The sequence below is a fragment of the Protopterus annectens genome, chromosome 13.part0 (assembly GCF_019279795.1).
Source record: "Protopterus annectens isolate FY-2018-M chromosome 13.part0, PAN1.0, whole genome shotgun sequence".
Classification (NCBI taxonomy): domain Eukaryota; kingdom Metazoa; phylum Chordata; order Ceratodontiformes; family Protopteridae; genus Protopterus; species Protopterus annectens.
In genome coordinates, this window is record NC_056747.1 from 96,479,324 (window position 1) to 96,505,821 (window position 26,498).

Genomic DNA, 26,498 nt, shown 5'->3' on the forward strand with positions numbered 1-26,498 from the left:
ATCCCCACAGATTTTCCCCTAGTTCTCCATTTTCCTTGCATATAACCATCAGCAGCAGCCATTCCACTGCAGCACATGAGGGACCATTTTAGTTTACAGAAGCAGCATTTTCAGGGTTTGGTGCAATGCTATGGATGCAGCCATTTAAGTGCTGCCCACTTTCTTGTTAAGTAGGTCCTCAGAGGTTCAGATGAAGTTGTAGTACTTGCCATACCGGCCACTTACAGAAGTCAAGAGTCTCGCATGATAGCAGAGCTGATATATGCTACTTTGTCCAGCTGTTTGTTACTGGTCAACCATCTTCAAGAGGCAATCATAACAGAATTATAAGCAGCTGACTTTGAAAATGTGTAGGAATTTGTTCTGGTAATTCTGAATAGGCATGTTTTGCAGCCCTTATCCAATGAGTGGTGCTCTATGCCAGAAGCAGGAAATGCTTTGATTGTTGAATATACAGAATAAGGTTCAAAGTGCAAGTCTGGTCTGAAGTGTGCGTCCTCGCTCATGCATACACACACACACACACACACACACACACACACACACACACACACACACACACACACACACACACACACACACTCTGATAAACTCACACTCATAAGCACGCTTGCACACACACACACACGCACGCACGCACACACACACACACACACACACACACACACACACACACACACACACACACACACACACACACACAAAAGTAATGGCAATGGAGACCCTACATTGTGAATTTACTGTGTAGGTGGCAAAGAACAGGAACTTAGACAAGCAAAAATCCTGAGCCATACAAGAAAATGGCCTTCTCAGGCCTGATCCACCCCCATGGCACAAATTCTCACTAGAGAGAGGGGACCTTTCATGACTGATGTGGAATGGTGATGCTAGTGACCAGGGTCATTGATAGGAGCAACCACTGGCAATGCAAAGGTGTAAAAATAAATAGAAAAAATAAACATTTAACAGAAGTACAATTAGTTGGTTAAACTGGTTGGCAAAAAAAATTAAACATCTGTTCCTGTAGAGTATAAACAGAATTCAGCTGGAGGCCATACATGACTGCTGAAAACAGATATGGCTAAAAACTGTATGATGTTGCAGTGGAGACTAGCTAGTAAAACATCACATTAATCTCATAACAAAAATTAAATTATTTACAAAAATGACCATGTTAGTGCACCATTTCACTTGATATTAATCCATGATTTTAATGAAAAGAACTGCAAATTATGGATTGGATATCAACTTCTAAATTTACAGCAGAATTGCTGCTCTGTTTCCATATCATAAACCTCCACAGTGAGTGCTGCATACAGTAGCTTTTTTACAACTCTATGAACAAGGCATATTTGTTGTCCTGTACTTCTGAAGATGGGGTAGGGGTGGGGTGTGGTGGAAAGAGAATGCTGTATATCTGTATCTGCAGGATGACCATATGAAGTACTCTGTCGTTAACTGGTGAGCTATTACATGGGTGTTGACCATGAAAGTAGGAGGAAGAGAAAGAAGACACGAGACACTGTAAAAACACTAATGGGTAATTGTTGCACAGTGTGACCAGTGTGCCTGTAAGCCTTCTTTCCTCAGCATGGATTGCATTGTGTTACAGCCACCCTGCGAAAACTACTGCACTTTTATGTAAGCAGTAGTGGCAGTCCTAATTTAAGCAATGTAGTTACGTAACAACACAGAAACAATGAACATTACAAGTTAAACAAACTGTGCTTTATTATTAAATGCTTCTGGCTGAAGTAGCTTGTAAAATTGAAAAAAATATATCCATTTTAATTGTTTATTCTAGTATTTAATCAATCCAGATTCATAATGTGTGCCCCGTAAACGTCCTTTGGCCACAGCCTGTCTTTGAAATGACATTCTTCACAGAAAACAACACATTTTGACATTTTTGCTGCTCATGAGTGACCCCAGACTGCCATTTCTCATCAGTTTCAAATGTAGTGACCACAGAAAGGCTGAATGTTCTGCTCTTCTATCGCCTTATGTTTTCTGCAGCAAGAACTGCCGCTGGTGAATAAAGTTGCACCATTTTCCTAGTTACTGTCTCGTTTTCTGTTAATAATGTCTACAGTGTACAGATTTAAGAAATGAATGTCAAATAAATACATAAAAAATACATACAGTCAGAGACAAATTAAGATACAATCCTTTTCCCAGAATAATGAGAGGTGGGACTAAATACTGCATCCACAGTGATCGCAAGTCTTGGCTCCAGGCACTGTATAAATGCTGTTAAAATGCTTTGTTCAACATGTCTGAGGCAACCATCACCATCATTGAACAAAGGCTCTACTCTAAATTACAAATAAACACCATTGCTAATACTGCCAGCTATTCATTTTAGCAAAAGATTAGAGGGGGTACAGCTTCTGAACAGTGAAAGAAGGCAGGTGCGTTCTTTCTTCAGAAGACTGGCTGTAAGATAAAGGCTAGAAACTACTGCTGTCTGAATTAGACGTCAGTTAAAGGAAATATCACGGGTCAGTACAGCAACGCAGTGTAAGATACGCAGAATTCTGTGGTTTACTGAGTGGAGGCTAAATGGATTTAAAAAAGGAACTGAATGGCATAGTTTAGAATAATTATTTAATGAAGAACTGAACTGGATTTGTTAGAATTCAATATCCTAATGAATAAAAGTGGAAGTTTTCTATCAATGCATGTACTAAACTTTAAAAGGAAGAACGCTGCCATACTATCTTAAATAGTGACAAAACTAATTTGCACTGCCTTTTTTAATTGTTTTAAGACAAAAACTTGTGGTTTGGAAAAAAAAAAAATCTAACTGAGCAACTAAAGTATTAGTTCTAGGGCAATGCCATTTAATGGGGTGCAGACGTGGTGTGCAAATATGTTAACAAGGTAGCAAACACATGATAGACCTGCTTGTGTAAAATATTGGGTAGATTGAGGGTCACAGAGTTATAGCAAATGAGGTCTACTGTGATGACGGAGGTTCAGCCAATGGGATCAAAACTGGGTGGTCCATGTTTGTTATCTTTATAACTGAGAATGGGGAAGGAAACGTGCTTCTTTGCTATGTTGATACAAAGTTAGGAAACCATGCTGATGTGCAAGAAACTGCAAAAAAAGAGTGAGACAAGACAGCCAAAGATTTTAAAAATTGTTTGTTTATATTATGGCTGCTTAAATTCAGTACAAAGACACAAATATCACTTACATTAAACAAGAAATTCCAGGTAAGCAGTGGACAGCTGGATGGGGTACAGCATGTCTGCAGGGATCTTGGGAGTAAACATATCTAATGAACTAAAGTTAAGCAAGCAATATAAAACAGCACAAGGATGTCTGTATAATACTGAGATGCATTAAAACAGTCATCATCAGCAGAATGCAAAAAGTTACTATTGGCTACATTAATGTTTTTGAAAGCTGGTAATCTGTCGCCCTGAAAATGTTATCACCATAGAATGGATAGAGGCGTCTCAAAGGAAAGCAATGAAAATGCCCTGCATTCTGCCTCATATACAGAGACTAGGAAACCTTAATATGTGCAGACATGGAGAAATGGCGTGCGATGTTTGGGAGGATGCATGACGTAAAACTGGGTGGGGAGTGAGGATGCATGATACATATCTGGGTGGGAAGCAGGGGTGCAAGGTACAAAACTTAGTGGGGGAGCAGGGGTTGCATGGAGCAAAACTGGGTGGTGAGTGGTGGTGCATGGTGCAAAACTGGGTGGGGAGCAGGGGGTGCATGGTGAAAAACTGGGTGGGTAGTGAGTTTGCATGTTGCAAAACTGAGTGGGGAGTGAGGAAGCATGATGCAAAAAGTACAGTTGTGTGCACTTACCATAAATGTAGATGTTCGAGTGTATTCACTGTTGCAGTCATCATATTTGGGTTATCTGCTTGCATTAGTCCTAAGTTGGCCTGATTATCAAAGTCTTGTGTCCTGTGTCGGTTGCTGTCTCATCTTCCATGACGTCAGGTTGTCAGTGGTATAAATCATGGAGCCGATGCCATTACATCAGTTTTTCTTGCTCCAGATGTCAGGTGCCCCCTTAATGGGAAGCAATTAAATATATATATATATATATATATATATATATATATATATATATATATAAAATATTTTATATATATATATATATTAACAAATGTAAAATAAATAAAATAAAAATAAATAAATATATATATATATATATATATATATATATATATATATATATATATATATATAAGGTTATACCTCCAACAAAAAAGCAAATACACCAAAAAGCTTTTAAGCAAGTGAAAAAGGAATAGAGGCATAGCCAAAAAACGTTAGGGGGCTGGAGGGAGGGTAAATAGGACTGCAACAGTGAATACAATCGAACATCTACAGTTATGGTAAGTGTACACAACTGTACTATATTCTTCGCATTTCATTGTTGCATTCATCACATTTTGGTAGATTCCCAAAGCTAAGGATGGGAGGAGGAATTTAAATAGCATTAGGACCAGCTGTAAGGTCCTGCAAGACTGCAGTAGGAAAACCAGCCCTGAATTTAGAGAAAATTGGCAAACGGTAATGCTTGGTGAAAGTATGTACACAACTCCAGGTAGCAGCTTCTAGGATGTCCCTGGTAGGGACACCTTTGGGAAAGGCTGTAGAAGTAGATGCAGCCCTGGTAGAATGTGGTCTTATCCCCTGTAGGATAGGTTTTCCATGGTGCTTATAGCAGAAATAAATGCAGTATCCTATCCATTTGGAAATGGTTTGCTTTGAAAAGGCCTTCGCCTCTGCCCCTGCCCCTGCAGCAGATGTCACCAGCAGCTGCTCAGATTTCCTGAGTTTAGTCCTGTGCAAGTAATATCTACGTTGTCTGTACACGTCTAAGGAGTGCAGTATACATTTCCTTTTGTTCTGTGGATTAAAAAAGAAGGTTGGCAAATGAATGGACTGATTAAGAGCCACACTGGCTACTACATTGGGCATGAAGGAGGGATTGGTCCTGAGGGACACCCTGTCCGCATGAAAGATGATGAAAGGCTCCACTGCCATAAGGGCCTGTAATTCAGACACCCTTCTTGCTGAAGTGATGGCTAAAAGGAAGGCTGTTTTCCAAGAAAGAAATTTCAACTCTGCACTTGCAGCTGGCTCAAAAGGAAGCAGAGTGAGTTTTTCCAATACAAAGTTAAGGTCCCAGGCTGGAGTTGGGGCTCTCCTAGGTGGTCTTAAGTTCTTGGCCTCTCTGAGGAACTGCTTGAGCAGTGGATGAGAGAAGAGGGGTGGTACTGTGTTGTAATGAGCTGAAATGGCTGAGGCATGAATTTTGATGGAGCAAAAGGAAAGACCCTTGTGAAGCATCTCAGTTAAGTATTGAAGAATCTGTGGTAAATTGGGTGCTGCTGTGCCCATCCCCTGAGCTTGGTTCCAGGAACAGAATCGTTTCCATTTTTCAGCATCAGATTTTCTATTACTAGGCCTCCTTGCCTCTAGAATGACATCCAACACTTGTTTACTGAGGGCTGGTAATTGAAAGCTCAGGTAATTAGCCAGGCTGCCAGGTTGAGGGTTTGAAGATGAGGGTGCAGAATCTGGCCCTCCTGCTGGGACAGCAGGGTAGGGATCTGGGGTGGGTGCCATGGATCTAGCAGTGACACACTGTGCAGGAAGGGGGTACTAGTGTTGGTGTGGCTAGTTTGGTGCAATCAGTATCATCCTTGGTTTGTCCTGTTTGATCTGTAGCAGTACCTTGGTGAGAAGAGGCAGAGGAGGAAAGGCAGAAACTGATAGATTTTTCCAGGTGAAGGACAGGGCATCCACTTTACAAGCTTGTTTGTGGGGAGTCCTTGTGCAGAATTTGTCCAATTGGTAGTTCTGGGGGGATGCAAACAAGTCTATCTGTGGGCTCCCCCATTTGTTTATCAACATGTTGAATGTCTTTGGTTCCAGTTTCCACTCGTTTGGGTCCATGAGATTTCTGCTTAGATCGTCTGCCAGTGTGTTTTAGGTTTTCAGCAGGAATTGAGCCAGTAGGTGAACTTGGTAGCTCAAGGCTGTGTCCACGGAGTCATGGCTAGTCTGCAGAGAGGGTATGAGTGGGTTCCCCCCTGCCTATGTACCACATAACAGTGGTGTTGTCTGTCTTTACCATTAATTGTCCTGGAAGAATGTGGTCCTTGAAGGCTGTCAGAGCATTCTGTACAGCTAATATTTCTTTCTGATTGATATGCAGGTGCATTTGACTTTGGTTCCATTTGCCCTGAATGCACTTCCCTGCCAAGTGAGTCCCCCCATACATAGTCTGATGCGTCTGTTGTTAGGGTTTGGGCAGCAAGGGGTAGAGTGAATGGCAGCACCTTGTTTTGGTGGCAGGCCACTGCCCACCAAAGGAATTCCAGCCATAGGCAAGGTATGATAGGAATCATTGCTTCTAGATCCTGAGAATGTTGACACCATAGGCTTTTTAGATACCACTGTAGTTTCCTCATATGCAGTCTTGCATATGGAGTTAGTGGAATGCAGGAGGCCATGAACCCCAAGGCTTGCAGTATTTGCCTTGCAGATAGCAGGTTCTTTGTGGCCACTAGTTTGAAGTAAGTTGTCAAATGAATTTGTTTCTCTGGCGTGAGGAAAGCCATCTGGGAAGTTGTGTTCATGCTTGCTCCTAGGAATACAATTTGTTGACAGGGAACCAGATGTAACTTCTTTTCGTTTATGGTGTACCCCAGACAAGTTAACACCTTTTGTACAAATGCCAGATGATTCAAAAGTATGTCCTGGCTTTCTGCCTGAATTAAACAATCATCCAGGTATGGGTATATTTAAATTTTTCTTTGCCTGCAAATTGCAATGACAGGCGCTAGGTACTTTGTTAATACCCTGGGAGCAGTAGATAAGCCAAAGGGCAGTGCAGAGAACTGATAGTGCGTGTAGCCTGCTTTGAAGCATAGGTATCTTCTGCAAGATTCCCTGATTGGGATGTGCAGGTAGGCTTCCTTTAAATCCAGTGTTGCCAACCAGGCATCTTTGCCTAGCATAGGAAGTAGCTGGTGAAGAGTTAGCATCTTGAATTTTGGAATCACCAAAAAAGTGTTTAAGGTAGAAAGGTCCAGGATAGGACACCATGAATTGTCTTTTCTGGGTACCAGGAAAAGTCTTGATTAAAAACCTTGTCCCTTTTCCTCTTCTGGTACAGTTTTAATAGCCTTTATGCTTAAGAGAGAGAGTGCTTGCTTTTAGCCTCTGCCCATTGATTTGGGGGTAGATCCGGCCAACCGTTTTGGGTTGGTAACGTGTGGAAGTGAAATCTGTATCCTTGGGAAACTATGTTTAAAACCCATTTGTCCTGGGTAATGAGTTCCCAGTTTTTGGCCTGCAGAGCAGTCTTTCCCCATAAAGGAGCAGTCAGTTAAGAAGTGGTTGGAAGTTTTAAAGTCAAGTCATTGAGACAGCTTTCCATAGTGGGGAGTCTTACTACTCCCTGATTTGGTAACAGAAACCCCCACTGCTTAGTCTTGTGTGTACCCCGGGACTGAAACCTGGGGTACTGGGTTTGGGTTGAGAAGGCCTGGAAGAGGCAAGAAAGGACCAATTCTTAGAGGGCCAATGCCTACTAAATCTTGGAGGCTGAACTTGTAGGAACTCTTTAACAGTTTGCATAGATTTAGCTTTTCCTCCATCTTTTTAAGAACTTCTGCTTTGTTGCCAAATTGTAAATCCTGATTTGAGGGAGCATCCAGCAATTTAGTTTTAACATGATCTGGCAAGGATTGTTCTTTAAGCCAAGCATGCCTTCTAAGTACAGACCCAGTGACAGCAGCCCTGCCAGAGGCCTCTAATGAATCAAACCCATATTGCAAAGTATGTTTTCCAACCTGTTCAGCAGAATGCATTAAATCCTGTAAATCTTTATTTTCAGCACAGTCAGGAATCAACATAATTTTCTGTTTAAGCAATCCAATAACATGTTGCCGATACTTTAACATATGAAACTGGCAGTTTGAGGCTCTAATGGCCAAGATTGCAGAAGTGTATACCTTCTTACCCCATCTGTCCAGCGCCCTGGAGTCTCTATCAGAGGGGGTAGGATTTTTGGCAGTAGTAGCCTTAATGCCCTTGGGTCCCTATGAAATAGTCTCAGGATCTGCAGTAGGATTTTTAAAAAGGAACTTGTGAGAATCAGGAACCCTGTAATATCTATCAGGTTTTCTGGGAGCAGGAGGCAAAGAATCAGGGGCCAAACTAGATTCCAAAAAGGCATCATCAACAATGTCTAGTACAGTAGGTATAGCTAAAGGTCTATACTGAGGCAGGAGTAAGAAAACCCTATGCCACTTTTCTGAATCAGAAAAATCCTGGCTTTCCCAGTGGAAATGCTCCCTAAGAGTATGCAAGGTTTCACCAAAAAAGAAATCCTCTGGAGGGGATGCAGAGGGAATAGAGTCCTCTGCATCAGAATCCTCATAAGCAGATAAGGGTAAATCCAGATCATCAGAAAAAAACAGAAATTTCAGAATCCTGGTCAGAAGATTCATTAGCAAATTCAGTCCTAGGTCTCTTAGAAAGGGATGGTTGGCTTCACCTGATTTAAGTTATAAGGTCTTCAGCCATTCTTATCATTTGTTTTTTAGGCATAGAAGCCTGAGCATGCGGCCTGGGCGTCAGTTTTCTAGGCATGGTTCGAGCTTTAGGCCTTAAAGAAGAAGGTGGCGTTGGTTTAATATGCAAGTCCGTAGCCCTGAATACACCCTCAGAAGCCGGTGCCTGCACAGCGGCTCCGGACCCATCCGCAGGTTCCACAGTTGAAGCATCTCGCAGCATACCAGACTCTGAATGGGTCTCAGTAGAGGCCTGCGAATCAGAAGTAGTGAGTATCAGGGGCTACAAAAGCACCTCACTGAGTACCGGCGAACTGGCGACTGGCTTAGGAGAAGCGTCGTTGGCAGCTTTGGACCTAGGTGACCTATCTCTGTCTTTATCTTTGCCTTGTTTTGGAATGCCAGTAGTCGGATGGCTTATCAATGACATATCTGGATAATTGAACCAAGAACCAAAATAGTTAGAAGCGTAAATATACCGACGACGGATAGTTCATTGGTTAAACAAGGCACAAAACCAACAGAGAGGTACATCGTGGTCAGGCCTAGGCAAGGAATACAGTACGAATGAAAATCTTTATAAGGTATTTGCTTTCCACAAGAAATGCAATTATTAACTTTGACTGACATCGGTAAAGAGCAAGAAAAAGTTTCCCCAATGGGGTACTTAGCTTTAGTTGAAGACTTCGGTTCTGAAACTTGAAAACGAAAATTTCAGAAGTCGGCCGACCGGCACTTGCGAACTGCTTTGGGCACCGCACAGCAAGAAACACTGATGTAATGGCATCGGCTGCATGCTTTATACCCCTGATGACCTGACATCATGGAAGATGAGACAGCAACTGACGCAGGACCCAAGACTGATAATCAGGCCGACTGAGGGCTACTGCAAGCAGATAACCCAAATGTGATGACTACAACAGTGAAACACGAAGAACATCTGGGTGGGGAGTGAGGATGCATGATGAAAAACTGGGTGGGGAGTGGGGATGCAAGGTGCAAAACTGGGTGGGGAGTGGGGGTGCACAGTGCAATACTGGGTGGGGAGTGATTGAAGATGCCTGATACAAAACTGTTTGGGAGTGGGTGAAGATGCATGATGCAAAACTGAGTGGGAGCTGGGGATGCATGGTGCAAAGTTTCAAGTACTATAAAGAAATCCACAGTGTTCAGTGGGGAACCAACTTGTTGTACTATGAGTGGCCAAGTATTCACTTGCTGACAGAGGTAGATGGTAAAATTAGAAGCACACAGATGCATGCGGCTGTGGGAGCAGCGAGTAACTATATTTCATGCCATCGCAATGGCTGTTGCCACAGATGCTGCACTGTCTTCCACTGCTGGCATCTAGGATTTAGAGGAATGAATGTCATATCCTCTGCAGCAGCTACAATAAAAACAATGGCTGATTTAGACCAAAGCTGAGCAGCAATTGTATCAGATAGTGAAGGAGATCTTTTGGAGACAAAAAGCATGGACATTCAACCCAGTATTGTGGGAAAGGTTTATGAAACTATCTTGCCCCAAAGAAATAAGCAATTGGTGGTCATAGAGGACTCCACAATGAACACAACAGCAGCAGCAAAACACACAAAGTGGATGGAAATATGCACCATCCAGTGCAAGGGCATGGCCACCACATTGGAGATCAAAGCTGGTGCAAAACTACATAAATGATCCATACAAACACCACCTGCTCAAAACTTGGAGAAGGTGAAGAAAATGACTACGATCAGCAAGGATTAGAGTATTCCTTAGTAGGTTCCAGCCAACGTGGTACAAGAGTACATGGATGGGTGCAGTGCAGAGACTGTCCAGTTTAAACTACACACTGGAACTGATGCTGACAGAGTTTATAGCCATTCAGAAGAAAACTCGGTCATGGCAATAGAACAAAAGGGTAATAAAAGAAAGTCATATAAAAAAGGATAATTTTTTGTTAAAGTCATAATTAAGAAATATAAAAAGGGGAAGAATTTAAGTATGACATGGATAGACTACAAAAAAGCATGGTTAAAAGTGCTTAAAAATGTATAAGATACACCCTTACATTACAGCGACCATGAAACAGTGGCAAACCACTTTGCAGTTAAGCCATTATAAAGGACAAAATATTATCCCAGGGATACAAATTCAAACGGGGATATTCCAGGGTGACTTTATCACAGCTGATCTTTTGTCTTGCCCTTAACCCATTCAGCTGTCTATTGCACAGATTAGGTCATGGCTACAATTTGGCTCCCAGAAAACAAAGTGCAAAGACTTATCATCATCTTTTTGTGGATGACTATAGCTCATCAGATGAGGAACTGAAAGCACAACTGCCAATCGTCAAAACTTGTTCACATGACATAAAACCGTATGTTGGACTTGGTGAATGTGCAAAAGCAACCTTTAAAGCAGGAAAGCTGCAGCAGCAAGAAAACAACAACCCAGGAAAGGAATGTGATATAAAATAACTTGAGCAAAAGGGACTGCATACATTTTTGGGAATCGAAAGATCAGCAATAAAACATGAACAAATATGAATAAAACTTAGGAATATTTTAGAAAACTAAGATTAATGCTGAAAACAGTGCTGACATCTAGGAAAAAAGTCCAAGCTATTCCTGTCCTAACTTACAGTTTTGGAGTGATTGACTGGTCCCAAAAGGTGTTAGATCAGTTGGACAGGAAAACAAGGATGCTTCATGCTTATCAAATGATTTACAAAAAACAGTGTGTACCAAGTCTATATCTTCCCATTCTGAAGGAGGTATGGGCCTCCTCAAAATTGATTGAAATAATACTAATTTCATGAACTTAATCATACTTTGACTTGGGTAATGTGCCAATTCCCATCATATTATTAGAAATCCAAAAGACTTGGATAAATTACAAAAGGCTACAGTATAGGGTCTGCTGCTATTGAAGTGGTACTGTTAGGTGAAGTAGGAGGAATCATGGAACGAAAATGGCTGAGTAGGGTAGATATAATGCTCATGTCTACCTGTGACTCCTGGGACATCATTTTAGGATTTAAGGGAGACTTGGACTTTCCCATGTCTCCCCCACCACTATAGTGTTTATTGCCTGACCCTGTAGCCATACCACATGCACTAGTATGCATTGCACATTCCATGCCCTTACCCCCCCCACTTCCAGTCTTGTCTGCCCTCCTGCCTGATGGTGATCATGGCATTTCCAGTACATGTTGCAGTTTTAATGTTTTGTGTGGGCACACACTTCCTATGTCTGTCGGCCTTCCCCCTGACAACAATGCTTGCCTACATTGTTCTCTTGTTTAACATGGCCTTTGATTTTTCTCAGAGCCACACTCTGTGCCATACTACCTTATCACTCTGCATGTGAGGGGAGTTCTTTATCTTTGTAGAGCTGGTAATGTATACATGGGACTGCAGGAGTGCTTAATTTTCAAGGGAGGATGTGCACTTGTGGATATGCTAGTGCCCTACTAGGCTGCTTGCTTCTTGAACTCTTATTTGATGTGATTCTGTCCTGGACCACATGCCATTTGGGGTATATTACCAATGTGAATATACAGCTGCCACACTGGACTGCCTGTCAATTTGGAGGTCTTGCTTCACTGATGATTTGCCTTTCTTTGTTGGCTGTACTGTATCTATGGATGTGATGGAGCCCTGCTGAACTACTATTGTTCAGTGACTGTATTGCATCTGTGGATGTGATGGAGCCCATCCGGTCTACTGTTTGCTGACTGTATTGTATCTGTGGATGTGATGGAGTCCTGCTGGACTACTGTTATTTGCTAACTGTATTGTATCCGTGGATGTGATGGAGCCCTCCTAGACTATCGTCTGCTGATCATATTGCATCTGTGGATGTGATGGAGCCCTGCTTGACTACAGTTGTTTGCTAACTGTATTGTATCTGTGGGTGTGATGGAGCCCTATTGGACTACTGTTTCCTGACTGTACTGTATCTGTGGATGTGATGGCGACCTGCTGGACTACTGTTATTTGCTAACTGTAATGTATCTGTGAATGTGCTGGAGCCCTACTGGACTACAGCTGTTTGCTTACTGTATTGCATCTGTGGATGTGATGGAGCTCTCCTAGACTATTGCTGTCTGCTGACCATATTACATCTGTGGATGTAATGGAGTCCTGTGAACTGTTGTTGTTTGCTGACGATATTATATCTGTGGATGTGATGGAGCCTTTCTGGACTACTGTTTGCTGACTGTATTGCATCTAAAGATGTGAGGGAGCCCTGCTGGTTTACTGTTCTCTGCTAACCATACTGCATCTGTGGATGTGATGGAGCCCTGCTGGACTACTGTTGTTTGCCTTTCTATATTGCATCTGTAGATGTGATGGAGCCCTACTGGACTACTGTTTGCTGACTGTATTGCATCTGTGCATGTGATCGAGCCCTGTTGGACTACTGTTGTTTGCTAACTGTATTGCATCTGGGGATGTGATGGGGCCCTGCCGAGTGTTTGTAATTCTGAACTATGTACCCATTCTGGAGGTGTTGGGTAACTCCCACAACTGCAGTTTGTTTAGCTGGTGTGCTCTGTCAGTAGTGCATCTATGTGTGGCTGTGCCCACCAACTGAACTTACCTCTGCTGTTTTGTAATGCTTCACTTTTTCATGGTGGCTTTGTGTTTCAGGTTATAATGAAGGCGTGTCCTTCATATCTACCAGTGTGTGTGACTTTTCGTTTTGCCCTTGGCTGTCACCTTCTTGTGTTATGTCCTTGGATGTTTCTGTTTTTGGGTACCTTACTGAATGCTTTGTATAACTGTATAGACTATTTTTGGCTTCTACTAAATGCAATTTTGTTTACATTTTTTTTTGTAATTTTACAATTTTCTTGGTTTCTTAATTAAGACATTTCCCAGTTTTTGGCATGTTTTGCCATTACACATGCTTTGTTTTCTTAGCTGTTTTCATCTGTTTTACATTTGCGTCTTCTCAAAATTTGCAAGCACCATGTATTTTTTTTTGTTGTCTTTTGTACAGTTTAACTTGGATGCACTTGCAAATCAGTGACTTGACTTTTTTGTCCATTGCAACTTGCTGTGTTGCATTTTCAGGGAGTTTTACTTTGTTGAGAGTAGGTTAAACCATAACAGCAGAGAAAAAGGATACATGAGAATAAGTGGACAAAGTCTAAAGATGCAAAGTGAATAGCTCATTGCACACATTTGAAAGCAATATTTCACAGAAAGAGCAGTAATTTTTAGAAAACACTTCCTCAGGAAATATAGGAGTTAAAACATTACCCACTATAATGTTGAAATATGGTAAACATAGAGTAATTCTTATCGCAGGATGGAAAAACAAAAAAAAAACTGTTTTAATATGATCACTAGCTTAGTTACCATCTACAATACACCCAACTAACCTTAGCCTACAAACTAATTTCTAAACCGACTGACTGCCCTGCCCTCAACTCAATCCTACAAACATACATCCCTGCAAAAACACTACGATCTTTCTGTAAACTGATGCTTACTGTAGATAAACCCAACAAAAGAGCAGGACAATGTCTGTTCTCCCATACCATAGCCACACTATGAAATAACCTTCCATCCGAAATAACTCAAATTGACCACCCAAAAACTTTTAAAGTAGGTCTAAAAACACATTATCTAAACAATTCATCCTGCACCTGCCTCAGGAGCAAACCACCTTAAACAGTACGTTTCACCAAATACTAAGATGACGAAACTTTGCAAAACCCAGTCTTCACATTAACTACTGTATTCCTACTATACAGGATACTATAATCTTACCAAAGAAAGTACTGTTTCATAGTCCATGCTTTTTCTGTTGATGTAACGTTACAACTTATTGTAAGGATTTTTCTAGTTCAATTTAATGTAAATCATAAGAAATGTAAATTGTAATATGTTTTCTGGCTGTTATATCTGTAATACTTTTAAGTGTATTTTAAACATTGTCATTCTCTGTAATGCTTGTGGAGCTTTTCTCCTCAGGCCTCCACTAAAAATGGGTCTCTGACCCAATGGACTTTCCCGGTCAACAAATGTTAATAAATAAACTAATTAACATGCATGGTGGCAAGAAACTGCCCTAATCAACTGTCAAATTCTGTGATTCTGTTTTATGTTGCAGGACATGGGCAAAGGCTGCAAATCACTGTAAAATGACACAAAAAGGCAGTAATTGTGGTTGTAGAGTAAGTCTCCACTCTTTACAAGACTTTCATTTTAATGTGAAGTTGTAGTTTAGTGGTCTGAAAAATTAGGCTTTTTGATTTTTGGGATCCAGTTTTTATTACAAAAAGAAGACTGAAGGCCTGTAGACAGGAGAAATGACGGCACTCTATACTTTTTTTTTTTTTTTTGTAGTTACTGTCTTCTCTCAGCATGAAGCATTGCAAATAAATCTAAACCACATAGTCACACAAAAAGAGTTTATTAAAATACCTGATATTTTTTTTCGGTACTTGCGTATTATCGCAACCAGATTTTCACAGGTTGCGAAATTCGTAATGTTACTGACAAAACAGGTTTATTAAGCTGGAAACTAGTGTTAGCAAGTAAGTAATAGTGTGGCACATACGGGGTTAGGCAGGGAGAGGAATAACTGCCAATTTCTCGAGTCCTGCCTGCCGTGTCTCATTTTGCCGGCGAACTCCACACTGCTACATTGCATGACAGATCCTGCCTTCCTGATTACAAGCGCAGGCAAGGGAACAATCTGGAGCATGCCGTCTGAATGTCCATGGCCAGTAGTCAAGTTTAATTTCATTCATCAGATTGATTTTTACAGGCAATTTTAAGTTTTTACTTCTGTGATGCACTATTTCATGTTTGCTGCAGTATCACAGGAAAAAGTAGCAAATAATTTATGGCTCGCATCCGTTTGGGGACTCCGTTATAGTTAGCATGTGTGTCTGTGTGTGTGTGTGTGTGTGTGTGTGTGTGTGTGTGTGTGTGTGTGTGTGTGTGTGTGTGTGTGTGTGTGTGTGTTTTGTGTGTTTTGGGGGAATCAATTGAACATTTTCCTTCTTCACTGTTTAAATTTAAAATCCGACTGGTACAAAAATAGTCGTTTTTTATGTAACGCTCAAAATGCAAGAACTGGTGGATGTAAGGAATCACGTTCTTATTATCAGCAACAAGTGTTTGTAAAAGTGCTGCTAGTTCTGTTGAAATTAAACATGTGTGGAAATATGGCCAGAATGGTTCAGTAAATGTATTTCACTGCATGAGAATAAAATTCATGCAGTTAAACCAACATTAGTTCATGTGTTTTCTTTCATAAAAGAAAAGGTGCAGAACAACTTTTAACAGTATGCGAGAATTGAAGCGTGCGTATGTAATGCACGCAAAACAGGAAGATTTGTATAATTGTTTTTCTTCCTGAATGTAATCTAAGGCTATTCTTTATTAGTAAGGATGTAAAATAACACCGTACGTTGTTTTTTGCACTTGTTTTTATTCCAGTATGCGAATTTCGCAATCGCGAAAATCTGGTTGCGATAATACGTAAGTACCTTTTTTTCTCTTTAAAGAGTTAAAAGAAAAGAAAATGACCAAAAGAGCATGATATGCTACCCTTATAGAACATCTGTCTGTTGGCAAGCTACCTAACCTAAACAATGCACTTTGGTTAGTCAGAACTAGACCTGGTTCAATATAAGGAAAGGGCTTCATCAGACTCAGGTGTCTTCTTACTGGATTAGAGTAGGCATCACCGTCCCACACTACTCACCCCTGACTTACTGTAATATAATCTCTGTCACAGAACATTCAGAGGGTATCAGGGCAAATAAGTGGTACAGATTTAGAAATATACAGACTGATGTGCAATGTAGCACTACAAACAGAATTATAATAATTCATTAACAGAGTGCCTTTGGATTAGCTGTAACTTGTAATGTTATTTCATCACAGTATAAATTCTCTGGCAAGCCACTGCATTTTACAGCAGTCCATGTCCGCAGTGCTATTGATGTGAATAAAAATATAAATTTGTTAACGGCAGGCTGTAGCCTGGACACACACACACACACACACACACACACACACACACACACACACACACACACACACACACACACACACACACACACACACACACACACACACACACACACACACACACACGCACACACTGTAACACTTTGTTATTTTGCAAATCTGCCTCTTGTCAAAGTTTAACCCATTTGTATTTACATAATAACAAAAGATCTGTAGTAGTAAGTGAACAAAGTTGCAGAGGAATAATTTCACTTTGGGATGAACTGCTAACTCAATGCTGGGGAATATTGGTGAGCTATTACTATTAAGAATAATCACGATACTGTACAGCATCAATATAACTGCATCGCAGGGCAATACCTATTAGAGCCACATCTCTTAAGAAAAAAACCTTTCTTTTATCAGCATTGAGGTATTATCCAGGTACTACACTCCTCAGGTAAGTCTAAACGCAGGTGATATCGCACTCTGCTACCCCATGGTTTATATGTTGGCTTAGCACTCTGTTAGAGCTGGCTAAGTTACTTTTAAAAGTAATCAGTAATGGATGTTTATTGCAGAAGAATGTACTAAATAAATAACCTGTAAGGACTAACTGTAATATCAATGCAAACTACCATTTAGAATGTTATAAAAATTATTACATTTATTCATTATTCTGATTCAAGGAAAATGCTAAAATAAGAAAAGTACAGATACAATTTAAACAAGTCCAATGAGGGAAAAAAAACTTTTTATGCATTGTGTATGCATTTATATTTTGCGGCTGACAGAAAAGCAAAGAGCAACAATGTAAAACAATGTTTAGACAGAAGAAGAGAAAGGAAGACAACTACATGAAAGGCTCCCCTACGGGCATGACTCAAGATGACTGAAAAGAGTTACAATTGTATAGGTTGCAGGGACTTAAATGAAGAGGCAACATTTACTGTATAGAACATTTGTAAAAACTGTAAACAGCAGGAAGCAATGCACATACTAAAAGAACCATGCACTGGCATATAAAGCAAAACTACACAGAAGGAACTTTTATTACCACGAGTTGTTTTAACTATGGTTGTCAACAGAGAAGCTGGAAGGTCTAATGTAAAGAGAATATTGGAATAATTGCTCCCGCTAAGGTCCGTGGTATCCAAACATAATTTCTACAGTGTATGGACTACTATTTAATGATTTGTTTACTAAATAAATAAAAGGTTTTTCCCAAGCAAGCCCTGTTAGCTGAGATAAATAACCAATCGTTTAGGATACGTCAGTGCAAAACAAAACATTAAGGATGTTTTATCAGTAGGAACCTGGTTTTACCACAGCAGGGAATAATTGTAGCATATGGCATTTGTACAATGTCTGAGTCAGTACTGGAATTTGTATAAAAGAATCTGGCAGAATGCTGAGTGCCATTTTATTGGCAGTGCTCAACTAAATATTTTACTGTTTCTTTGTGCATCATATGTATAGTGGTATTCTGATATTGGTTTAAACAGTTACATTTAAACAGTTCCAAAATATATTTTTAAGACTGTAGCTAAAATAAATCTTAGCTTCTTTTGAAGTTAAAGTTGGGGACCTTGAGTAAAGTGTAAAAACTGAGGTTCATACTTTTGCCTGTAATGCAATAGAAAGACATGAATCCATCATGCCTTTCTAATTCTTTAATCAGTCCCCAGTATGCTCCATCAGAAGCCTGCATACATGCACCAGCAACATGAATAATTGTGCACATCATAAGTGTGTCACCAAAAATATTACTATGAGAACACAAAGAGAATCATGCAGTGAATCATTTCCCATCTATTGGCAGACACTGCTACTCCTATACGAGCAGTCAGTTAACAGATCCCCAGTGGCTGAAACTTATATTAACTAGGTGTCTAAAACTACAAACTCCATATTACAGCTCCTCTTCATGCATGAGAGATACTTTTCTTCCAAACACTCTAGGTTATGTAGCTAGTTCATTTCTTTCCTTCCATTACACTTTTGATTTACTAAGAACTCATCTACGGTACTTCTGATTTGTTCCTTCTAAGTCCTAACAGCACTGAGAGCAAATAAACGCTCGCAGTTTGTCTATAGAGATGTATAAAAATGAGGACAAACCTTACACCTAGCCACTACTGCAAACATAATAATTACCTATTATATCATTTATTTTGCTTTATCAACATTTGTTTGTTTTTTTTGAATTCTTGTGCATTTGGGACTCAAGACTGCACATTTTTTCTTCCATGGTTAGGTAGGGAAGTAATTTCTTCTTCTCAAACAAGTACTGGAATTTGAAAAATTCAAGCACTGTATCTCAAACATATATATATAAATATGAGGTATAGTCCTCATGGGCAATGCAGCGGCATTGTAAACAGCATTGTCCCCTTACAATAAGAGGTTCTCCAAATCAGTCCTTAGCTGTGTTATCTTCTGTGCTGAGAGTGCATGTCCTTCCATTATCCAGCTGCTTTTTTCTGGGTACTCTGGTTTCCTACCACTTCCAAATGACAAGAAGTAGGTGGACTGGCAACTCTGAATTGTTTATAGGCATGTGCATGTGTGTATTATATGGAGAAAGGCCTGGCAATCAACTTCAGTTCCTTACTAGCCTACTAAAGTATGGGTGACACTGGCTATTCATGAGATCAGCACCGGAGTCGGATGCAATTTGACAGCATTGGATGGATGGATATACCTCACTGGCTGGACTGAAGGTGCTTGCTTACTTGCCTCCTACACAAAAGCACTAATTTCAGAGAGCAGTCTCTTCATGATCTTCTGCCACTGTTGTGTGCATTCAGAACAGAAATATCACAATACCTAAGTTGTATAAAATAACATCAGATGTAATGCTAGACGAGTGAAAAAGACAAAGGCGACAGCTGAATGTCAACATTGTTGCCATCTTCAAGACAAACGATCACATATTTTAAAAGTCTGATCTAGGGGGAGTGAATATGCCTGCTTGCCTCTTCCGTGTGCTAAAAGAACTATGCACTGACATGCAAAATACAACTGTACAGAAGGAACTCTTATGTCCATGAGTTATTTGGATTAAGACTATTAACAAGACAAAGCCATCAGATATTTAAAAATCTAATCTAGAAGTCATATACAGATTCCTTACAAGTAACTCAATACTTGCAAAATTAATGTAATTAGTTCATACTGCCAGTTACCTTAAAATATAATATGATTACTGCATCATTTGAAATCCCTTTTCCTCAGCTCTGCAGGCTTTTGATTGTAATGAGTACCCCTCAATACTCTACCTTCATACATGAAAGAGTTTATCTGTAGCTGAAAATATACTGCCCTGACATAAAGAGTACACATGTTTTCCCATGTAAAGAAATAAACCAAAACTGTTATCATATTCAGAACTAACATAACCTTAAACATTCTAGCTTAAGATAATTTGTCTGGATTTTTTTGACCCTTGTAGGTCTCCAGTGAGCTAAACCTCTGATTTTACAGTCAGAACAGAATGCCTGAATAATTTCACAACAGCTCAGGGTTTCTAATCAGCTAATCGGCTGGAGATTTTCTTCCCTCTGTGAATCTGGCCAGTGGAACACTGTTGCTTCTTTCCTCCATTATAATATCCATTTCCCTGTTACACACAGATACTTCATCAGCTCATGCACTGCACTATCAACCAGAAAGAAAAGGTAGTTGGGATACTTTTTCTTCTTACAAATATTGGTATCTTGTTTAGGTACTGCAAAATTTCAGCCTTTTAGGCTACACACAGAGAAAGATTACTAAATATACACTGATACAGCAAGTGCCTGAAAAGATCAGCTGGGCCCAAACTCAGATTTCTTTCAGAAATACAGAACAAAAACATTTGTGTTTAGTACCTGCAAAAGTCATCAGAACATCACAGTTTTCTGTGGGGACCGTCTTCATCCATGATTTGTGTGACATGATATACCGGCTGTCCTGCAGTAACTTCTTTCCGAACAGTTTATCTGGAGGGACAGAGGAGAGAGAAAGAGAGAGAGAGATTTTAAAAATGGAGAACACAGGAGGGTGTTAGATGATACAAAAATAGCAAACAGAGAGTGACATATGAAACTTGACTGTAACACTGCCTGAAGGGGACTACAGAGGATTAGCAAGACAGGGTGGGGGTGGTGTCTGTATCTGAAGAACTGCATACCTGCATTTCGTAAAGCACCCCCACTACTGACACCAGACCACCTGTTTCACGTCTGCTTTAAATGTCAGTAAATGGAGGCTGCACAGCCAGCGTATGAAATAAAACTGAACAGAGATAGAATGTACTTTACAGAATATTATATATCAGAGTAACACTGTACAGTAAAGACTTTAGCTTTAACAAAATTGATAAGTAGCATTTACAGTAGGCTAATTAAGTTATCATGTTTACCTCTTTAGTGAATTTCTTTTGTGTATTCCTTTTAATCTGCTCGCTAGTCTGTGAATTCCAGGACCCTCCTCATCTAGAATGATTAATGAAGGAAATTTGTTCTCATTTCTTCTATTCCTCCATTTTGTGCACCTTGTAAGCCCAGAAACAAACACTTGCCTATGTTTGAGGGCAGTCTCTAATCTGGAGGTGTGCTTGCGTGATTGTCACATGATATGTAGCTCGTGCCCGGCATCCAAATTCTTATTTAATTTATTCGTTAAACTGATGCCCCCCCCTAGAACAACTGCCTATTTTCAAAAGTGACCTGAGAGTAATAATTGGTTAAGTGACTTACTACAAGTCAAAGAAGAGGAAAATGGAGACTGAGGGAATCAAACCTAGAAATAGTAGCTGGCAGACTTCATCACCTTGTGGTAAACCACCAGACTGTCTGTATTCTGATGTACTAGTGCCATGTTTCTACACCTGGGACACAATAACATCATCCTCCATACAGGAGGTCTTTTACTGAGGTATTTTGTCATGTGTGCATGTCTCATGATCAACAAAACGCATTGGAACACAATCTAGTGTAAGTAAACTACTGAACTTTGAACCACAATCGATAAAATACAAAACTCAACAATTTTGCAAGAAAGTTCCTCTGATCTGCATCTCTAACCGTACTTACTCTGATATAACACACAATGGAGGTAAAGAGAAACTTCCCTGCTGCCATTGTCTCAGACATTACACTTGCAAATAATAAAGTTGTGAACAAAATGGGCAATCGACAAAACAGACTTGATGATTCCAGTTTCACTGAAACCCTGTTTAATGAATAGAAGGGATCCCTTCTTCGCATACTACTCCCTGTCATGTGATGGCATTCTAGAACTGTTTATCTGCATGCATACTGAGGATCTTGGGTGACTGTCACGGAAGGCTCATTCTGAAAGTTTTGTGACTCGCTAAATTACAAACCATCATATTGACCTATAGCAGAAAAGGGAGCAGATATATGTCAAATCATTGAAAAAGGGGAATTCTTACTTCACAGCCCAGTGTGACTATTTTGCACTTTTTTACTGCCATACTTCTACCAGCATGCTTTAGGGTCTGAATTAATGAAGGCAGACATACCATTGGCTCAAGTAAAATATTCTACCAAATATCGCCTTATCCTCCAAAAAAATAGAATCTCATTGAATATTTAGATCTGTTACATTGTTACCACATAAAAACACATCAGTTGGTGCTGGAAAAGGTCAAATAGCACTTAGTCAAAGAATCTGTAGATCTGTTTGTTTTGACCCTGTTGAACTCCTCAGAATGTAATAATGCTTATACTTACCTTGCCAGTAAACTCTCTCATGGTTTATACCATTATCGCTTCACATCAAAATCTCCTAAATGCTTTTATCTTCAGAAAACCGCAAAATAAACTCCACTCCAGTGAGACTCCTTTTCAGTAACTGGACCAAGAATGTGGATCTTTACTCTCCTCCTTGTAGTTTCAAATAGTTCTGCAAACAAGTTCTATAGATTCTAACAAACACAGAACAATGTGTTTTTCTTTAGATTATTCCTCTAACTTCACCTGGCTTGTAGTATTGTCATATATGTTACTGAAGTTTATAAATGTTAGCAAGCTTTATAAACATAGGTTCATAGGTGTGTACTAGGCTAATGGCCCTGGAGCCTTTACAAGCCTAGCCCATAGGGTTACCCTGGCATCGTGCCACCCAACCTTAGTTCCAAGTGCCTCTGTTGAGTAGAGCCACTGGAGTGATCCCCAGGGTGAATTTTCTATTTCCCATCCACTCATCAAGATTTCTCTTGAAGAGGGCCAGTTAGGCGCTCTGTTTGACATGTATGGGAAGTCGCATGTGCAGTCTCTGGGTTATGAACCTGTCCCTCTAGCTTGTTCTGTTGATTGTGGTAATGAGGTTGAGGTCTCTTGAGCATGTAGTGCGTAGGGATTGGAATTTCTTTAGATGAAGCATTTCTAACAGAGCTGGGTCAGACATGGAAGCAGAGATTGTGTCTAAGTAGGCAATATGAGACAGAGAATAGTTGGATTTTTTTTGAGTCTGTCCATATGGGACAAGTGTTTTAGGCCTAAGATCCTCTTTGTGAGGTATTTTTGTGGCCTCTCCAGTTGTTGTAGGTGTCTAGTGAGGTACATGCCAAATGGGGCATTGTACCCCATGATTGGCCTAATGAGGGAAGAGTAGAGGGAGACAATGACCTCTTTCTTCCTGGATGTAAATCCCTTAGTAATTAGATGTGCCACATAGAAGGACTTTCTGACCACAGTGGCAATGTGCTCAAATCTAGAATACTAATTTTGAGAGAACTTGTTCCTTTTACATCACATACAGGCTAGTCTATAAATATACTGATACTGCAAAAATGAATGCAAATATTGAATGTTTTAAAATTAATTATTCTCTGTAAGCCATCTGTTTGCATTGTACATTTGTAGTTTACTCCAACAGTTCATAAATAATTGTATTTTATCCAAGACTATGTTTGAAATCTATTCACTTTGGATCAGTAGATTGCCTGATCATTTATATATGTATTTAGTAATGGTTTGTTAAAGTGCACTTCAGTAGAAGTGCAAAAGTTACTGCTTCTACATCTGGTCAAAAGTTTGCAGAATTCAATGCTGCTGTTTGGAAAGTACAGTTGTGTACACTTACCATAAATGTAGATGTTCTAGTGTATTCACTGTTGCAGTCATCACATTTGGGTTATCCCTGCCAGGGTAGCCCTCAGCTGGCCTGAATACCAGAGACTTAGTATTTCTGTGTCGGTTGCTGTCGCTTCAGGACTGACGTCAGGTCATCAATAGTATAAAGTAAGGCAGCTGATGCCATTACATCAGTTTTTATTGCCCTAACCTGTCGGGAGCCCCCAAGTAGGAAGCTAGGTTCTGGTGGAAGAACCTCATCAGTGGAAAATAAATGCCAATATGTCCCTTGTAAGGAAAGGGAATAAAGAGGGATGGAAGGACTGAAACCAAGACTGCAACAGTGAATACACTCGAACATCTACATTTATGTTAAGTGTACACAACTGTACTATGTTCTTCATGTTTCACTGTTGCAGTCATCACATCTGGGTTGATTTCCAAAGCTGAGGAAATGGGTGGAGGCAGTCAAGGAAACTATGGGCTGGCTAGGATGCCTTGCAAGACTGCAGAGGCAAACCCTGCCCTGGACTTGGAGGAGTGGCAGGTGATAATGCTTGGTAAAAGTGTGAATAGATGTCCAGGTGGCAGCCTTCAGGATGTCCCTGGTGGGGACTCCTCTGAGGAAAGCTGCAGAGGTGGAGGCTGCTCTGGTGGAGTGTGTCCTGACCCTCTTGGGGGGAGGCTTTTCATGTTGTTTGTAGCAGATGTGGATGCAGTGTGCTATTTATTTGGAGATGGTTTGTTTGGAGATGGCTTTGCCTTCTATCCCTGTAACAAAGTTAACCAGCAATTGACCAGACTTTCTGAAGGATTTAGTCCTGTCTAGATAGAATCTGAGCTGTCTGTGTACATCTAGAGAGTGGAGAATCCTTTCCCCCTTGTTTTGTGGATTAGGAAAAAAGGTGGGCAAATGAATGGACTGGTTGAGAGCCACACTGGAAACCACCTTGGGCATGAAGGATGGGTTAGTGCTGAGGGATACTCTATCAGCATGGAAGATGATGAAGGGTTCCACAGTCATGAGCACTTGTAGCTCAGAGACTCTTCTGGCTGAAGTGATGACCAGAAGGAATGCTGTTTTCCAGGAGAGAAATTTTAACTCTGCAGAAGGAGCTGGTTCTAAAGGGGGCAGGGTGGGATTTCCCAGTACAAAGTTAAGGTCCCAAGCTGGGGTTGGTGCCCTTCTGGTGGCCTCAAGTTGCTGGCTCCTTTTAAGAACTGTTTGATCAAGGGGTGTAAGAAAAGGGGCTGCTCAGTGGGAAAATTAGCAGAAATAGCAGAGGCATGAATTTTTATAGAGGAGAAAGAGAGGCCACTGTGTAGTAGGTCAGCTAAGTAATCCAGGATGAGAGGGAGGGAGGACTGTGCTGTATTGGCTCCCTTAGCCTGGATCCAGGTGCAGAACCTTTTCCATTAGTCAGCATAAGACTTTCTGGTGCTAGGGCATCTGGCCTCGTGGATAACATCTAGAACCTGTTTACTGAGATTGACAGATTGGTTAGGGGTTAGGGAATAAGCCAAGCTGCCAAAATGAGTGTCTGCAATTGGGGATGTATGACTTCCCCTTCCCTCTGGGTCAGGAGGTTTGGAATCTGAGGAAGATGCCATGGGGGCAGTGGGGACAGGCTGCGCAGCAAGGAGTACCAGTGCTGGTGGGGCCAGTCTGGAGCTATAAGAATGGTCCTTGGTTTTTCCTCCTTTATTTTGGGAAGTACCCTGGGGATGAGAGGTAGTGGAGGAAAGGCATAGACCGATAGATTGACCTAGGGGAAGGACAGGGCATCCACTTTCCAAGCCATGCAGTGATGCTCCCTAGTGCAGAATTTGCTGCGCTGATGGTTGGTGTGGGATGCAAAGATGTTGACCTTCAGTGTTCATCATTTCTGAGTTATTAAGGTGAAGGTTCTTCTGTTGAGCTGCCACTCATGTGGGTCCAGAAGATTTCTGCTTAATTGGTCTGCCAGATAGTTGTGAGAGCCTGATAGGAATTGTGCTAACAGGTGTAGTTGCATGGCAGAGTCTGTGTGCCAAAGGGTCATGGCCAGCCTGCAGAGAGGGTAGGAGTGAGTCCCTCCCTGCTTGTTGATATACCACATCACAGTGGTGTTGCTGTTGTGATCAGGAGAGCCCCTGGAGAGAGAGAAGGCGCATGAAGGCTATCAAGGCATGCTGCACAGCCATCATCTCTTTTTGATTGATGTGCAGAGGGATTTGCTGTGGGCTCCATTGGCCCTGTATACACCTGCCATCCTGGTGTGCACCCCAAGCATAGTCTGATGCATCTGTGGTGATGGTCTGTGTGGCTGGGGGTGGTGAGAAAGGCAGTCCCTTGTTGTGGAAACATGCTGTTGCCCACCAAAGAAAATCTTTCCTGACACAAGGAATTATAGGTAGAAGAGTTACTAGGTCTTGAGAGTGTTGACACCAAAGGCTTTTAAGGTACCACTGAAGTTTCCTCATATGCAGTCTGGTATAGGGAATGAGTAGTATGCAAGATGCCATGAACACCACAGCTTGCAGGATCTTCCTTGCAGACAGCTGGGGCTTGGTGATGAGTTGAGAGAAGAAGGCTGTCAGGAAAATTTGTTTGTCTGGTGTAAGGTATGCTATCTGGGATGCTGCGTCCAGGCTTGCTTCCAGGAAGATAATCCTTTGGGTGGGCACCCATTTGGATTTCTTTTCATTGATTGTGTACCCTAGGGAGGTTAGTAGTGTCTCTACAAAGGCCAGGTGTTTGAGTAGCTTTTCCTGGCTGTCTGCCTGAATAAGGCAGTCATCTAAGTATGGGTAAATCTGAATATTTCTTTGTCTGCAAAAGGCAACAGCCGGAGGCAGACATTTTGTGAAAACTCTGGGAGCAGTAGATAAGCCAAAGAGAA

The 26,498-nt window shown here is 40.9% G+C and overlaps 1 protein-coding gene across 2 annotated transcripts in view; it reads right to left on the minus strand.

Moving 5' to 3' along the window:
• The window catches only part of ANO8 (anoctamin 8), a 751,060-nt gene that overhangs the window by 462,728 nt on the left and 261,834 nt on the right, over window positions 1–26,498 (minus strand). For both annotated transcript variants that reach the window (XM_044090660.1, XM_044090659.1), the window contains exon 2: window positions 20,404–20,514. In XM_044090660.1, coding sequence (XP_043946595.1) covers window positions 20,404–20,514 — 111 coding nt within the window. The remainder of the gene's footprint in view (window positions 1–20,403; window positions 20,515–26,498) is intronic.